General features: G+C 51.9%; 1 protein-coding gene across 3 annotated transcripts in view; it reads left to right on the forward strand.

The window, feature by feature from the left end:
- PLCH1 (phospholipase C eta 1) overlaps positions 1-12,319 on the forward strand; it is a 58,704-nt gene that overhangs the window by 1,971 nt on the left and 44,414 nt on the right. For all 3 annotated transcript variants that reach the window (XM_035334504.1, XM_035334507.1, XM_035334508.1), the window contains exon 2: positions 2,858-2,975. In XM_035334504.1, coding sequence (XP_035190395.1) covers positions 2,897-2,975 — 79 coding nt within the window. In that variant the 5' untranslated portion in view covers positions 2,858-2,896. The remainder of the gene's footprint in view (positions 1-2,857; positions 2,976-12,319) is intronic.

A 12,319-nucleotide genomic window follows, 5' to 3' on the forward strand; every position in this document is an offset into this window, starting at 1 on the left:
CATGGCTCTCCTCTTCTGGGGGACATCTCCTGCGGAACCAGGACTCAGGGCACTAACATCTCATGCCGGGGTCAGAGCTGGCCCTGCAGGAATTATTTGAGTAACTTTTTCCCCAGATACTGTCCTTTGCTGCTCAAACAGTTACTGATGTTTTATGCCCATGTAGCTTATTCTACACGCTACAACACCTTACCTGTGTAACCACTCATTCTGGCCTAATGTGGCCAAGACTTTTTGCAATCTGTCCTCCTGGTGGAATGCTGAATTCCTAAGCGATTTTTCTCGTGAAATGATGATCTTTAGGCCCAAAGCATGGGGGCTTTCTGCCTGTTTTTTGCTTGTTTGTTTTTCATTTGTCTGCTGCTTTTGTACCCCAGAGGAGGGCACGGTCCTGGCTGGGCTCTCCCACAGCTCCGTACCAGAGAAAGCCAGACACTGGGGGCTGGGGGCGTTACGGGGTTTTTACAGGATGTTTGTGTCAGCTGGTGTCGCCGCTTTGGGATTCTGCCCTCCTCCCTGAGTGCCAGGAGAACCTTTGTTCTGCGTGCCATCGGGTGGTGCTGAGGACAAGGGGACATTGTGTCAGCGGGAGAGGAGGGAGGAGGAGGGGGCTGAAGGCTTTCCTTCCGAGGCGCTGCATTCATATCGACTGAAACTCCTCCCATCAGTCCCCCCGACCTGAGCTCTCTGTGGGAGTGGAACAAGAGATAAAACCTCTCTTAATGCTGGGTAAATTCTTACTGATCAATTCTTGACACAACTTTACGAGTTAAAACACGGTAATACTCATGTGATTGTCAACACCTACAGCTAAAAGCCTGGCAGCAGGCTGGGCAGCGTGGATAACGCTATTCCTGCACTAACAGCTCACACCTTACTAATTAACTCCCAGAAGGGTGGCCTTCCTTACGGCGAGCTCTAGTGACGGCTCACCCCTGGCAAGGACGGAAGTCCAAGAAAGGCAGCAGCCTGGCGAAGGTGTTACTTTGCTGTTACTGGGCGTTACGTTTGGTGGTCCAAACTTCAGTAAAACATGCCATAGGGTAAACACTGTGGTCCATACCCATAGCACACTGTAACGGAGACAGCTGGCTTTGAGATGGAGCAAAACAGGAACATCCGACAGATGTTCTCCGGGAAGGGGAGAAGTTCTCCCAGTTCTTCGTTTCCCTTGTAGAGGAGTACGGGGATCGGGTCCCAGGAGACAGCTGTGGCTGAACTGGTCGTTACGGGTGGGGTGAATCCCGTTGGCCATGGTTGGAGAGGACTTGATTTCCCTTTTGTTTTGAAATCACTCGAGCAGAATATCTGCGTCCGTCAGCAGATCTGCAGCCCTGGCACTTCCAGCGTGCTGCGGCACCTTGCCGGGGGGAGCTGCCTGCAGCCCCCAGCAGGGCCTTTGTGGAGGAGGGGGGCAGTGCCCTCACATCCTGCTTGGGGCTTCGTGGATGAAGGCAGCGGGAAGGAGAAGGAGTTGTTTGTGCAGAGCGTGGGCGAGAGAGCAGCTGGGCTAGGACCAGGGGAAGGTGGGAGGGAGGTGAAATGGGAGCCCAAAGCAGGTCCGTGGCAGGAAGGGGCGGCTGACACGAGTCCTGACCTGGATGAAACAGCAAAGGGAGGAGGAGAATCCAGGGATTTGGTGTCAAAACCAAGGAGTCCACGTGTCCTTTTTGCTTGTTTTCCTTCAGCAGCAGATCTGAGAGGAGCGTGAAGCACTGCGTTGTTCGGCTGTGCCCGTGGCGCTGCTGGTTGGGGGCTTTCCATGAGGTCCGACCTGCGCAACAAGAGGCTGAGCTTCCCTCAACAGACGTTCAGCGAAACCTCTCAAACAAACACAGCCTTGTCTTGCGTTACAGCCACCAGCTTATTAACGAGTCAGCTTGTGCCGTTCGGGTCTCTGGAAATCCTTGTTCCGACTGTTGCCATTGTCCCGGGCTGTGGCAGTGGAACCATGGAGCGGCTCGTGATGGAAACGCTCCCGAGGCCCGAAGGGGAATTGTTCCTCCCCTCATTGTTAGTGACTGGCTTCAGCCCCTCGCTCGGCCGCCCTTTGTTCCACTGGGCCTTCCCACGTGGGGTTTGTAAGCGCTGGTGGCAGCATCCAAGCAATATTGGCACCCAGGGGGCTTGGCCTAGCAGAGCCCCAGGGCCCGTGGCCAGAAGGACCGCCGTCTGCTCCGGGCTCTGGGGGGTGGTAGCATCTGCAGCAAATTACCCGTGAATATTTCAGTGCCCGTGTGCCTGCTGCTGGTGGCCTTGGAGGCAAAACTCACCTGGTGACAGCGCCGGGACCCTCAGCCCTGTGCTAGGGGAGTGCTGCGGGGGCTCTGCGTCCGCATAGTGCGACAACATGGTCCCAACATTGGGCTGTCGTTAATTACCTTCGGTTCCATTGATTCATCTTTTTTTTTGTAGGTTTAACTGGGAAGGGTATATTTTGTTCTGTGGTGCTGTCCGATGCGTTTGCAGTTGTTAAATGTGGGCCAGCATCATTAAATAGATTAAATCGATCCTCTCTCGTGGCCACATGCTCGCCTGCAGGGCTGCGGGGTGGGCGAACAGCAGGCACTTGGCTCGGGCACAGCAGCTCTCGGTTCACTGGCTTTGAGGGCTGCTGGCAGTTGGGACCCAGCTGGTCTGAGTGCTCTGCGCCCGGCATCGCTGCGTGTCCTCAGAGGTGTGTGTTTGGGGAGAGAAGGGCTGCGTTTGCTGTAACACCCGGTATGAAGCTAACGGACTGTTCTGCATGAAGAGCTCCAATAAATACCCTTGTGGGTTTTTTTTTGTAGTGCTCCTGGTAGTTATGCATTTCTCGTAAATTAACTCGTTAAATTACCCATTCTGTTTCCCTTTGTAGGGTAGCTGTCTTTGATGGTGAGCAGAAAGTCTTCTCACGATGAGTTACTGGAGTCTGGATAAGAAAAGCTGTCTGCAGTACTGCCGGCACTTCCTGGTGGACAACGGGGTGTTTCACGGTGAGTGCCATGTCGTAGTGCTGGCTCCCCGCGTCCTGCTGCACCACACGCAACTCTGCCAGGTGCACGGGGCCAAGGGCAGCTGCGGCACAGCCGGGAGGCGTGCAGGGACCCCGGCCTCCCCCAGCCCCGGGAGGCTCCGCAAAGCTCTGGGCGGGAGGACAGGGCTGCTGCAAGGGCACCTCTGCTGCTGTCAGGTGTGTCCCTGGTGGGGAAGGGAAGCTGTGCCGCGTGTTTAGTGAGGCCGTGGGTGCTCGGGGAGGGGATGAGCAGCGGCTGGAGCACTGACGGCAAGCAGGGTTGCTCTGGGTGCAGGTGGCAGTTGCGTTTCGGACCACAAGGGATGATGAGTCTGTGCTAACCTCCTTGTGAGGCATCTCTAAAAGTGCTCCCACAAAACCTGCAGGCATGCATCTTCTGAGGAGGAAGCGGGAGTGTCTGCTGGTACTTCGAAGTGTTGATCAGAAGTTTGTGCAAAACAACAAAAAAAGTTCCCCATAGTGCCCCCCTCATTAGGCCACTGCCAGCCTCTCGCATTTTAGTCTCGTGCCACTGCAAACTGTGTGGGAAGGCCACTCAGGTGTTGAGGTCTGCCTGAAAGCAAAGTCGGGGAGCTACCCTGACGATAGTTTGGTATAAAATGCTTTCTTCTCATGGCCTCTTTTTCTCTTACACTTGATCTATCAGCGTCACTGGTGAGAGTGAGTGTCTTAGAGGCCCAAATTTTGTATCCCTTGTTCTCTTTGAAGTCAGGGGTTAACAAACTGTCACTTTGGGGCAGACTTATGGCACTACAAATAGTGGCAGAACAGAATGCCTATCAGTTAACTATTGAAAGCCAAGCCCGTTCCCCCAGATCTGTAAGGGGTTAAAACATCCATTTTTCTGCTTTCCTTCATTTTTCCTCTGGAGCCTTTCAGCTGTGTGTGTCGTGCTGCATCGCTTCATCGCGGAATTTGCGTTGCATTAAACTGTCCATCAGCAGCTTTCAGCGAGGGTGTAGGTGTGTGTTTATTTTTGAGGAGAACACTCTGGGCAGTTGTACCAGGTACACTGTACGGGGCAGTAAGCTCCTGACATTGCTGTGAGACTCAGCTGGGGAAGGATACAATCCTTGCTGCAGGAAAGCCTGATGCTTAAATTGCAAACAGAACTGGGTGGGGAGAGCTGACATCTAGTCTTGCCTGCACAACACAGGAATTACATGGTTTCACTGAAAAAGGCGTCAAACTGGGGGTGGTGCATACACCTGGCACGTGTGGGCACCACAGTTCTGCTTCTCAGATGAAACCAAGGTTCAGTCCTGGGATTTATCCCACTAATGTTGGTGGGGCCACTTTCCTTCTGAGATGTCTCTGGCACTATGGAAGGAGGGAGTTGTCCCCCAGATGGCCTCACCCAGGTCCCCCTTGCCCGAGACTGGGCGCTCGTGCGATGCTTTGATAAATGCCCGTGGATCACACCTCTCTCCAGGCAGTAGTCTGCTCTCTAGCATGGGCGTATAGCTGGAGCAGCTACCTTTTGGGATATGTACTTGCAATTTTCCTATTGCAGATGAAATGAGAGAAAAGTCTGGTCCAGGCTTTGTGGCTCGAGGTGGTGTTTTGTAGCGGAGCAGCATAATGTCTTCATCTCGCTAATAGGGCAGAGACGGGATAACGACGCATTAGCACCGAGTCCAGCAATCCACGAATAGTTATTGAAGTGATGAGTCTGCAAAGTGATAATCATCTGAAGTAGGAGATACAACCAGCAGGAATCCGAGACCAGAAAGATTCTGCGGCTTAATTTATTTGTCTTTCATTCAGGACCAGACAGGATTCGTTATTTTCCCCTGACAGAGCCCTTCAGGGCTTCCTATCTGGCTCTTCAGCCTGAGCACGACGCTGCAGAGGGAGCTGAAGTCCTGCTGAACAGAGCTGGAAGAGGCAGCTCCCAGCCGCACCGGGCAGGAGGCATGAGCGTGTCCCCAGGACAGCAGGCTGCTCCTGACATTGCTAACCCTTTGGAAGGGTCAGCTTTGTGTTGCCGTGCCTTCTGCAGCCTTCTGCTCCTGTAGCTCCTGACAGAGGGCAGCGGTGATGTGCAGGCGCGGTGGGGGCAGCGAGCAGGCTGGGTGCTTGCCCCCAGTCTCTACTGGCTTCTTGCCCTGGCTTGCGTGGGGTGATCCTGGCTATACCACCGGGAAATTGGGAGAGAAAATTTAAGGTGAACCCCGTGGGAAAGGTGCTGCCTGTTAGCAGGACAGGTACTGTGAGTCAGCTCCTTGCGACTTGCTGGCAGTTGAGTTGTTTGGTTTGTTTCCAGCTCTAATATCTACTACTTCTAACTAACAGGTCTGATTTTTTTTTTGTTAATTACTATTTTCATATTCTGACATTGAGATCATGGCTCTCCAGAGAGCAAGCATGTGGAGCTGCTGATTAGCTTATTTTTCTACATTTCTGCATGCTAATATTCTGTAATCATTGAACAGAAGACATGACATGTTTGGCAAATAGATGATTTAGTCCCAGCAATTCTGGAAGTAGCTGCACATAGTTATCGTATTAGAGTCAGTTACTTATGCCAATTATCTTTTCCTCTTCTCCCAGAAATACGAACCTTTTGTTTAAATTACATTTCTGTAATTGCAATTAACTGCTCTCTCTTTCTAGATTTATCATCCAGCCTCTCCCCCTCTTTCTTTCCAGGCTTTGGTGTCAGCAGGGACTCGACCACCGCGGGTAGGCCGTGGCGTTAGCTCAGCCTTGCCCGTGTTATCTCAGCTGTGCTCCTCCACTCAGAGCAATGGGCTAACTCGGCTGTATGGGGCTTGTCTGGAAGGTTCACATCTCGGTGGCATGATTGTTGTCTGTAGCTGAACTTGTAGTCTGGAAGAAGTGTCGCACCTCAGGTGCAAAGCAGACAACGTTATCCCAGCACATCAGCTGGTGTTTTAAAAAGGTCAGGCTCATCTTTCTCGTTTTTCTTTCATTTTTCTTTCTGGAAGCATCTACAAAGGCACACGATACAACGTGTGCTCACCTGTGTTTCTGCGGTGTTCCCTTCATGCCCTTCTGGGGCTTGCATTGCTCTAAGAACCTGTGCACGTGGTATTAAAGCTGTTCACCTCCAGCTGAACCGTTCAAACACAGGAAACTCACGTGGACTGCTTAAATGGGAATGCCGAAGCTCCTTGTTTAGTGGGAGTCCTTCAAACAGCTTGTTTTGGGGAGAAAAACCAAAGCTTAGCAGAAACACCACAGCACTGCACACACAGGCTGTTGGAGCGCTCTGTGTCTCTAAAGCAACATCAGAGAACCTCGCGTGGAGGTTGAGCAGGGAGTGGATGCATCTGCTCCAGTGCGGGAGGCCGCTGGCTGCAAGCGAGGAGGTGGTGGAGGACAAAGTGTATGAGACGCCGCGAACAGCAGGACAGTGCCTTGCTCGTGTGATGCGTTACCTGGAGGCAAACGGAGCTCTGAGTGCTGGGCACCAAGCTGAAGATGTTCGTGCTCCGAGATGAGGGCACTGGTGCTGCAAGGCCCAGCCCACTGCAGCTCTGCTCAGCGCTGTTTGGGCAAGGGGAGCTCGGGAACGTCAGAGAGAAGGTGACGGGGAACAGTAGGGCGTGAGGGGACACGAGAGGAATCTGCTTTATTGGGCTTAGAAAATCAAAGATTTCGAGGGGCTGTGACTGGCTATAGATTGTGAAATATGTTTATCACAGATGTACTTGCTAAGAGTAAGCTTGGGAAGAAAAAGCTTATTTGAACTGATAGGGAATGTTGGCACAAGACCAAATTGAAATCCGTGAGTAAATAAATCGTTGCAGGGAAGAACTACATTGCTTTGAGGTAGAGGCCAGTAAGTTTTGCGGAAGTGTTAAAAGCACCCTATCTGTGCCCTTGCTCTGAAGTTGCAAATGCAGTGAGTAGCAGCAAGAAATTATGCTGGCAAATGTAAATCTAAGGCTGGAGGGCTGTCTGAGTGGTCCCCGTCCATCTCCCGGGTACTGAACAGCAAAAGCACCAGGACTGTTTCCATTCCCTGCTGGAAATGCTGCAGTGTGCAGATCAGACTGCTCGCTCCTCTATTTTAATGGTGCTTTGAGACACTGGCACGTTGTTGGGCGAGAAAAAGCACGGATACACAACGCCGTGCAGGGCTTTAGCAGGTGGCGTTTGAGCAAGGACTCAACATTCACACGTGCAATGCCCAAGTCCTGTATGCATCTGGACTGCCTAAGGATTTCTCGTCATTTTCTGATGTCATTAGGAAAAGCTGCTAGTAACTGCACTTGCAGGCTGTTAAAATCCCGATCTGTTTGTCTGAGATTTTTGGTTGCAGAAGTGGAAGTTGCTGCTGTGCCTTGCCCTCTAGGGAGATATCTCTGCCTAGAAGCAAAAATGTCAGTTTTCTCCAGGAGCAGCGAGGTACGTCCAGCGCGTGCGCACCGAGAATACCGAGCTGCAGACAGATCCGCGGTGAGGCTGCGTTAGCACTTTGTGGAACGGAGCAGGTAGGCAGGCTAGTGTTGAGAATTGCCTCGCGGACGTGGGGAGCCTACTTCCTTTTCTTTCCTGTTGCAAGGAGTGCCAAAATACAAAGTACATCATGCCTCTAGGCTTGGAAGATGATTTTTTTTCAGGCTTTTCATGCTGTAAAAGCGGATCATGCTTTGTTTGGTTGCTGGTGATAACAGTGCAGGAACGGCTCTGTTGTCAGGCCAAACATCCATCTGCTCTGCTAGCAGATTTGGGGGCTAAAAACATGAAGGAAAAAATGGTGTGTACCCGAATCCTTCCTGTGGAACACGCTCCCAGCATCTGCCAGTCAGCAACGTAAGGGCTTCCCCAAGCTGCATCAAGATGTTTGACTTCATTAACTTCCCTTTTTTATAACTTCTCATTTTTTAAAATTCCTTTTTCCTTTTGACCCATGGGAACGAACTGCAGACATTACATGGGTTGGTGCAAACCTCCTGCTCGGAGGGAAACACTCATTTCACACACCCCTGCCACCTTCAGGCTGGTCAGTGAGGAAGGTTTGGTTGCTCACATCCTGCACCTGGGAAGGAGCTGGCTGGATGTCCTGAGCTGGGGGCCACGCTTGGCAGGTAGGCAGGTGCCAGGTTCAGCAGGAATGGGAACTTTGCTCTCGACCTTGATATTGAGGTCCTGATCCGCTGAGCTTCAGCTTTTGTGTGGTGCTGTCACGAATTGCCACGCTTCCGCTTCCTTCAGATGGCCTTTTGAGGTAGGCTGCTCAAGCGCCTGGGTCGTGCTGACACTGGACAGAGAATATCTGTCAGCAATTAGCTGGCCATCCGATGGCGTGCAGTGAGCTGGCCGGCCCACCAGCCTCGCAGAGGAACTTGTTGAGTGCTGACCTGGAGCTCTGGGGGCCTCTCAGCCCGTTGTGTCGGGAATACCCAGCTCCTCCTTCAGGAGGCTCTTCCCGATCGCCTGCTTCAAAACATCTGGAGCTGGGGGAGAGAGACTTAGCCCAAAGAAATTGCTCGTTTTGAGAGCATCTCTCAGATTTCCCACATGTGATGGATGCAGCTGTGCACCACCTTTATGAGATGAAAACCTTCTGCTGTTACACCACCGCGTTTGGACAGCTTCATGAGAGATTGCTCGTGGCAGGTGTTATTGCAGTGCTTTCCGTTCGTTTCAGCCCGAGAAGCTGAGCTCTTACGCAAGTTCTTGTAGGCTTTTTTTTTGCTTCAGTGATCTTGAACTTTTGTGTTCAACGAATGGGAAGATAAAATGCATTACGTTTTACTTTTTATACAGTAAAATGGTCAGTTTGGTTTATTGGAGCACAAGAGTTTTGGGGGAGCAGTATGAAATGTTTGCTGAAATGTTTGTTTGTACGTATATTTGGCTTGATGTTTGCTGATGGGCAAAGCTTTATAATTAGCTCTGCTGAAGCCTTGGGGCTACGGTGCTAAAAATGTCAGATGTTGACTGCAGAATTTGCTCGTACATCTTGATGGTCAACTTCAACTGAAGTTTTATAATTATAAGTGGGAAAGTTAATAGTGCAGTAATTCAGACTTTGTTTTATATTCTGGATTCTTCCCGTAAAGCAGCCAGACGTAACTGAAAATGTACGGAGAAGAAGGGCATTAAAGAATTTAAGTTCTCATAGACTAAAAAGAAGTTCCCGAAATCTATTAGGAAACTTCTCTCCATGCTTCCTTTAATGCGTGTTTGCCTCTAAGAGCTGCGGCTCTCACCTGCCGCGTGCTCTGGTGGCGGGAGGAGCTCCACGTGTGGGATCCCCCACGTCAGTGCTTCATGCTGAGTGTTTTCCCCCTCCATCGTCGTGTGTTTGTCAGCTTCACAAAGAACGGTGTCTTCGTTAATGGCAGATGAGTGGAGCTGGTAAAAGCCTTAATCTGATAAAAGCGACAAGGTGTCTGTGCAGGTAACATGAAGTTTCATTCACAGCTAGCTGAGTTCTCAGGAGGAGATTGTCTTGCAGCTTAGGTCTAATACTAAATCTGGGCGATGTATATTAAGATGTTACCTTCTTATTTCATTGTCTATTTACTGTGAAGGTAAAGGTTCTCTAATCAGCTTTTCTTTCTCTGTGGCAGAAGTCTTTGCGCTACTTTCCATCCATTTTGTCAGTGAAAAAGGAAAAACCGATGAGCCAGAAAACTAACAATCTTCCGGTGCTGTAATTTCAAAACCTAATTGTTAAAAATGTTCTCATTTATTGGAAAATTAATATTTTGCAGTAGAACTTGCAGTGCCGTGTCTCTTTGCCTGCTAATGTAAGCATGGCACACTATAGTTTTTAATCTCTATAAACTGGGCTTCCGTGCTTTTTAGCAGCTTGGCAAAGCTGGCAGTAATTTCTGCCGTTCTCATTCTTCAGCCACTGGGAACGTGGCAGCTGCCAGGGGCAGGCTCTGGTGCTGCGTGGCACAGGGCTGCTGGCTCTTGTAGCGGGGCCATGCTGCGGGTCCAGCCCCATGGGGCTGCTCCGCATCCTGCTCCATGGCTGGAGCAAGCACGAGGCGGGACTTCCACCCTGGGATTGCTGCCTTGGACTTGTAAAGGCAGGCTTGGCTGCCGCACGTGGTGGCCTACAGGCATCTGCTTGGCTTTTCTAGGGGGTTTTCAGCTGCTTCTGTCGTCTGAGACTGGAGCTGCCTGGGGAGGAGAGGCCTGAGCGCAGTGATTCCCATAGCCATCAGCTCGATCATCTGTCAGCCCTGGAGCTGCAGGATGCCTGCTGCCTGCCCCGGGGCTCCTCCAGCTCTGCTCCCTCAAGGAGGAGCTGGCAGTGCCTTGGTGGCTGGCTTCATGCATCTTTTGCCAGGCTAACGGCAGAGCGCTGCTTCTGGGGAGCTGAAAACCTCGGGGCTGGTTTGGCAACGACCTTGGGACAGGCCGGTGCCGTTTGGGCCCCTGGCACGGTGTTGTGCCACGGCAGCTCCAGCATTCCCCACGTCCCAGCCAGAGGTGCTGAGCTGAGCTTCAGCGTGCTCCAAAGCAAAGCGTGCCTGGAGCTGGGCGTGCAGCAGAGAAGAGCCGGCAGGTATCAGAAGAAAGCTTTAAATCCCCCTTCTTAGCGAGAGGACGGGGCAGTGCTTTGGCACTCAAGGTACTTGCTGTCATCTCTCAGAATAATTCCCGTGGTTTAATGACAGAACCTTGTTTGAACAGCAAATGAAGAGAACTGGAAAATAATATTAGTCCAGGGGAAATGGACTTGGAATGAATGAACATCTTTTTAATAAGTTCTATTGCTTTTGTAGCTGCGATTGTCAAAAACTATCAGTGAAATGAGGCTTGGAGTACGGGTAATGTCTTTTATGAAACCAGCTTAAAAAGCTGAAGAAGACAGACCTCTAAGCATGCAGGCCGCTGCGAAGGTCACCCAAGGAAGGGCTTGTGGGGCAGAGAACCTAGCTAGGAAAAAGAGGCAGGCCGGGGAGCCTGTGTCACCACCCCTGCCAAATTGGTCCTGCTTGATTGCGAGATGCGTATGAAGCAGTAGTGCCTGCTGAAAATTTGTGCTGCTGTCCTACAGGGATCGTTGGCTGTGATCAGTTACACGTAACGGGTAATACGTCCCTGTTCTGGAAGCTTGCTTGGCACCCTCGCTTGCGACCTCACTGGAGCGCTGCAGGCTGCGCTGCGCAGCGCCTTCCTGGCTGCAGCAGGGCTGCGTGGAGCGGAGCTGGAAGGCTGCGCGAGCTGCCCAGCCACCGCTTCAGTAGGACGGAGGGCAGTGTCAGACGAGGCGAGGTGAGCCAGTTGCCTTTGGACTTTTCCCTTTGCGGACAGGCACACCAACGCCGTGCCTCGGAGGACGCGCCGGCCCCAGGTCTGACTCTGGCTGACAGGGCTCGGCACGGGGTGTAGAACCTGGCTTTGCGATGGAGAGTTGTCATGGTGATTGTTTTGTGAAGCTGAGCGTACCTAGGGGTATTTTCATACCTCCTGGCACATGCCCCCCCCATTCTGTAGAAGTCTTCATTTGTTTGCTGCAGTGCTCCTGCTGACCCGTACAGTGTGCTCTGATTTCTAAAGCCATGTAGCATTGAAGCACTTTGACTTGTAAAATGAACGTCTTGCTGGAGACAGAATAATAAGGAACGTACTAATGGGGAGAGAAGCTTTCCTACAGAGCAGGCTCCCTGGTGGAGATGCTCGTGTGTAGCTCCTGTCACGTATAATGGAAGGCTGGGCTAGGAACGCAGCACCATTGTACTTGTCACACATTGCCCAGTGCAATTTGACGTACCAAGAATTGAACTGGAGGCTGGTGGCAGCTCATCCCTTTTCTGTTGAGTTGTGACTGCAATACATCGATTCATTTGGATGCAAACATATTGACAGCTGTCCAGAGGCTTCGGAGTGATGAGAAGTCATCTTGTGACCTGAGGTGTGAACCACTGGCGGGGTAAGCGAGCAGCTGTCCCATTCCCCTCGTCCCAGCTGCCCTGAGAGGCACTTCTCTCTGCAGCACGTGGCTGCTCAGCGCAGCCATCCTCCGCTGAGGGTGTGGGTAGCAGCCTGAGCCGTGGGTGCAGCCAGCAGGGATCCTGCTTCGGGGCTTGTTCATGTCTGGGCTGTGTCTGCTGGATGGAGTCAAGGCATGGCTCGTGCCGTGCTGCACTCTGTCATGCCATAGAATCAGAGAATGGTTTAGGTTGGAAGGGGCCTTGAAGACCATCTAACTCCAGCCCCCTGCCGTGGGCAGGGACGCCACCCACCAGATCAGGCTGGCCAAGGCCCCATCCAGCCTGGCCTTGAACACCCCCGGGGATGGGGCATCCACAGCCTCTCTGGGCAGCCCGGGCCAGGGCCTCGCCACACTTACAGTGAAGAATT

Source organism: Oxyura jamaicensis, chromosome 9, assembly GCF_011077185.1.
Source record: "Oxyura jamaicensis isolate SHBP4307 breed ruddy duck chromosome 9, BPBGC_Ojam_1.0, whole genome shotgun sequence".
In the NCBI taxonomy this organism is placed as follows: domain Eukaryota; kingdom Metazoa; phylum Chordata; class Aves; order Anseriformes; family Anatidae; genus Oxyura; species Oxyura jamaicensis.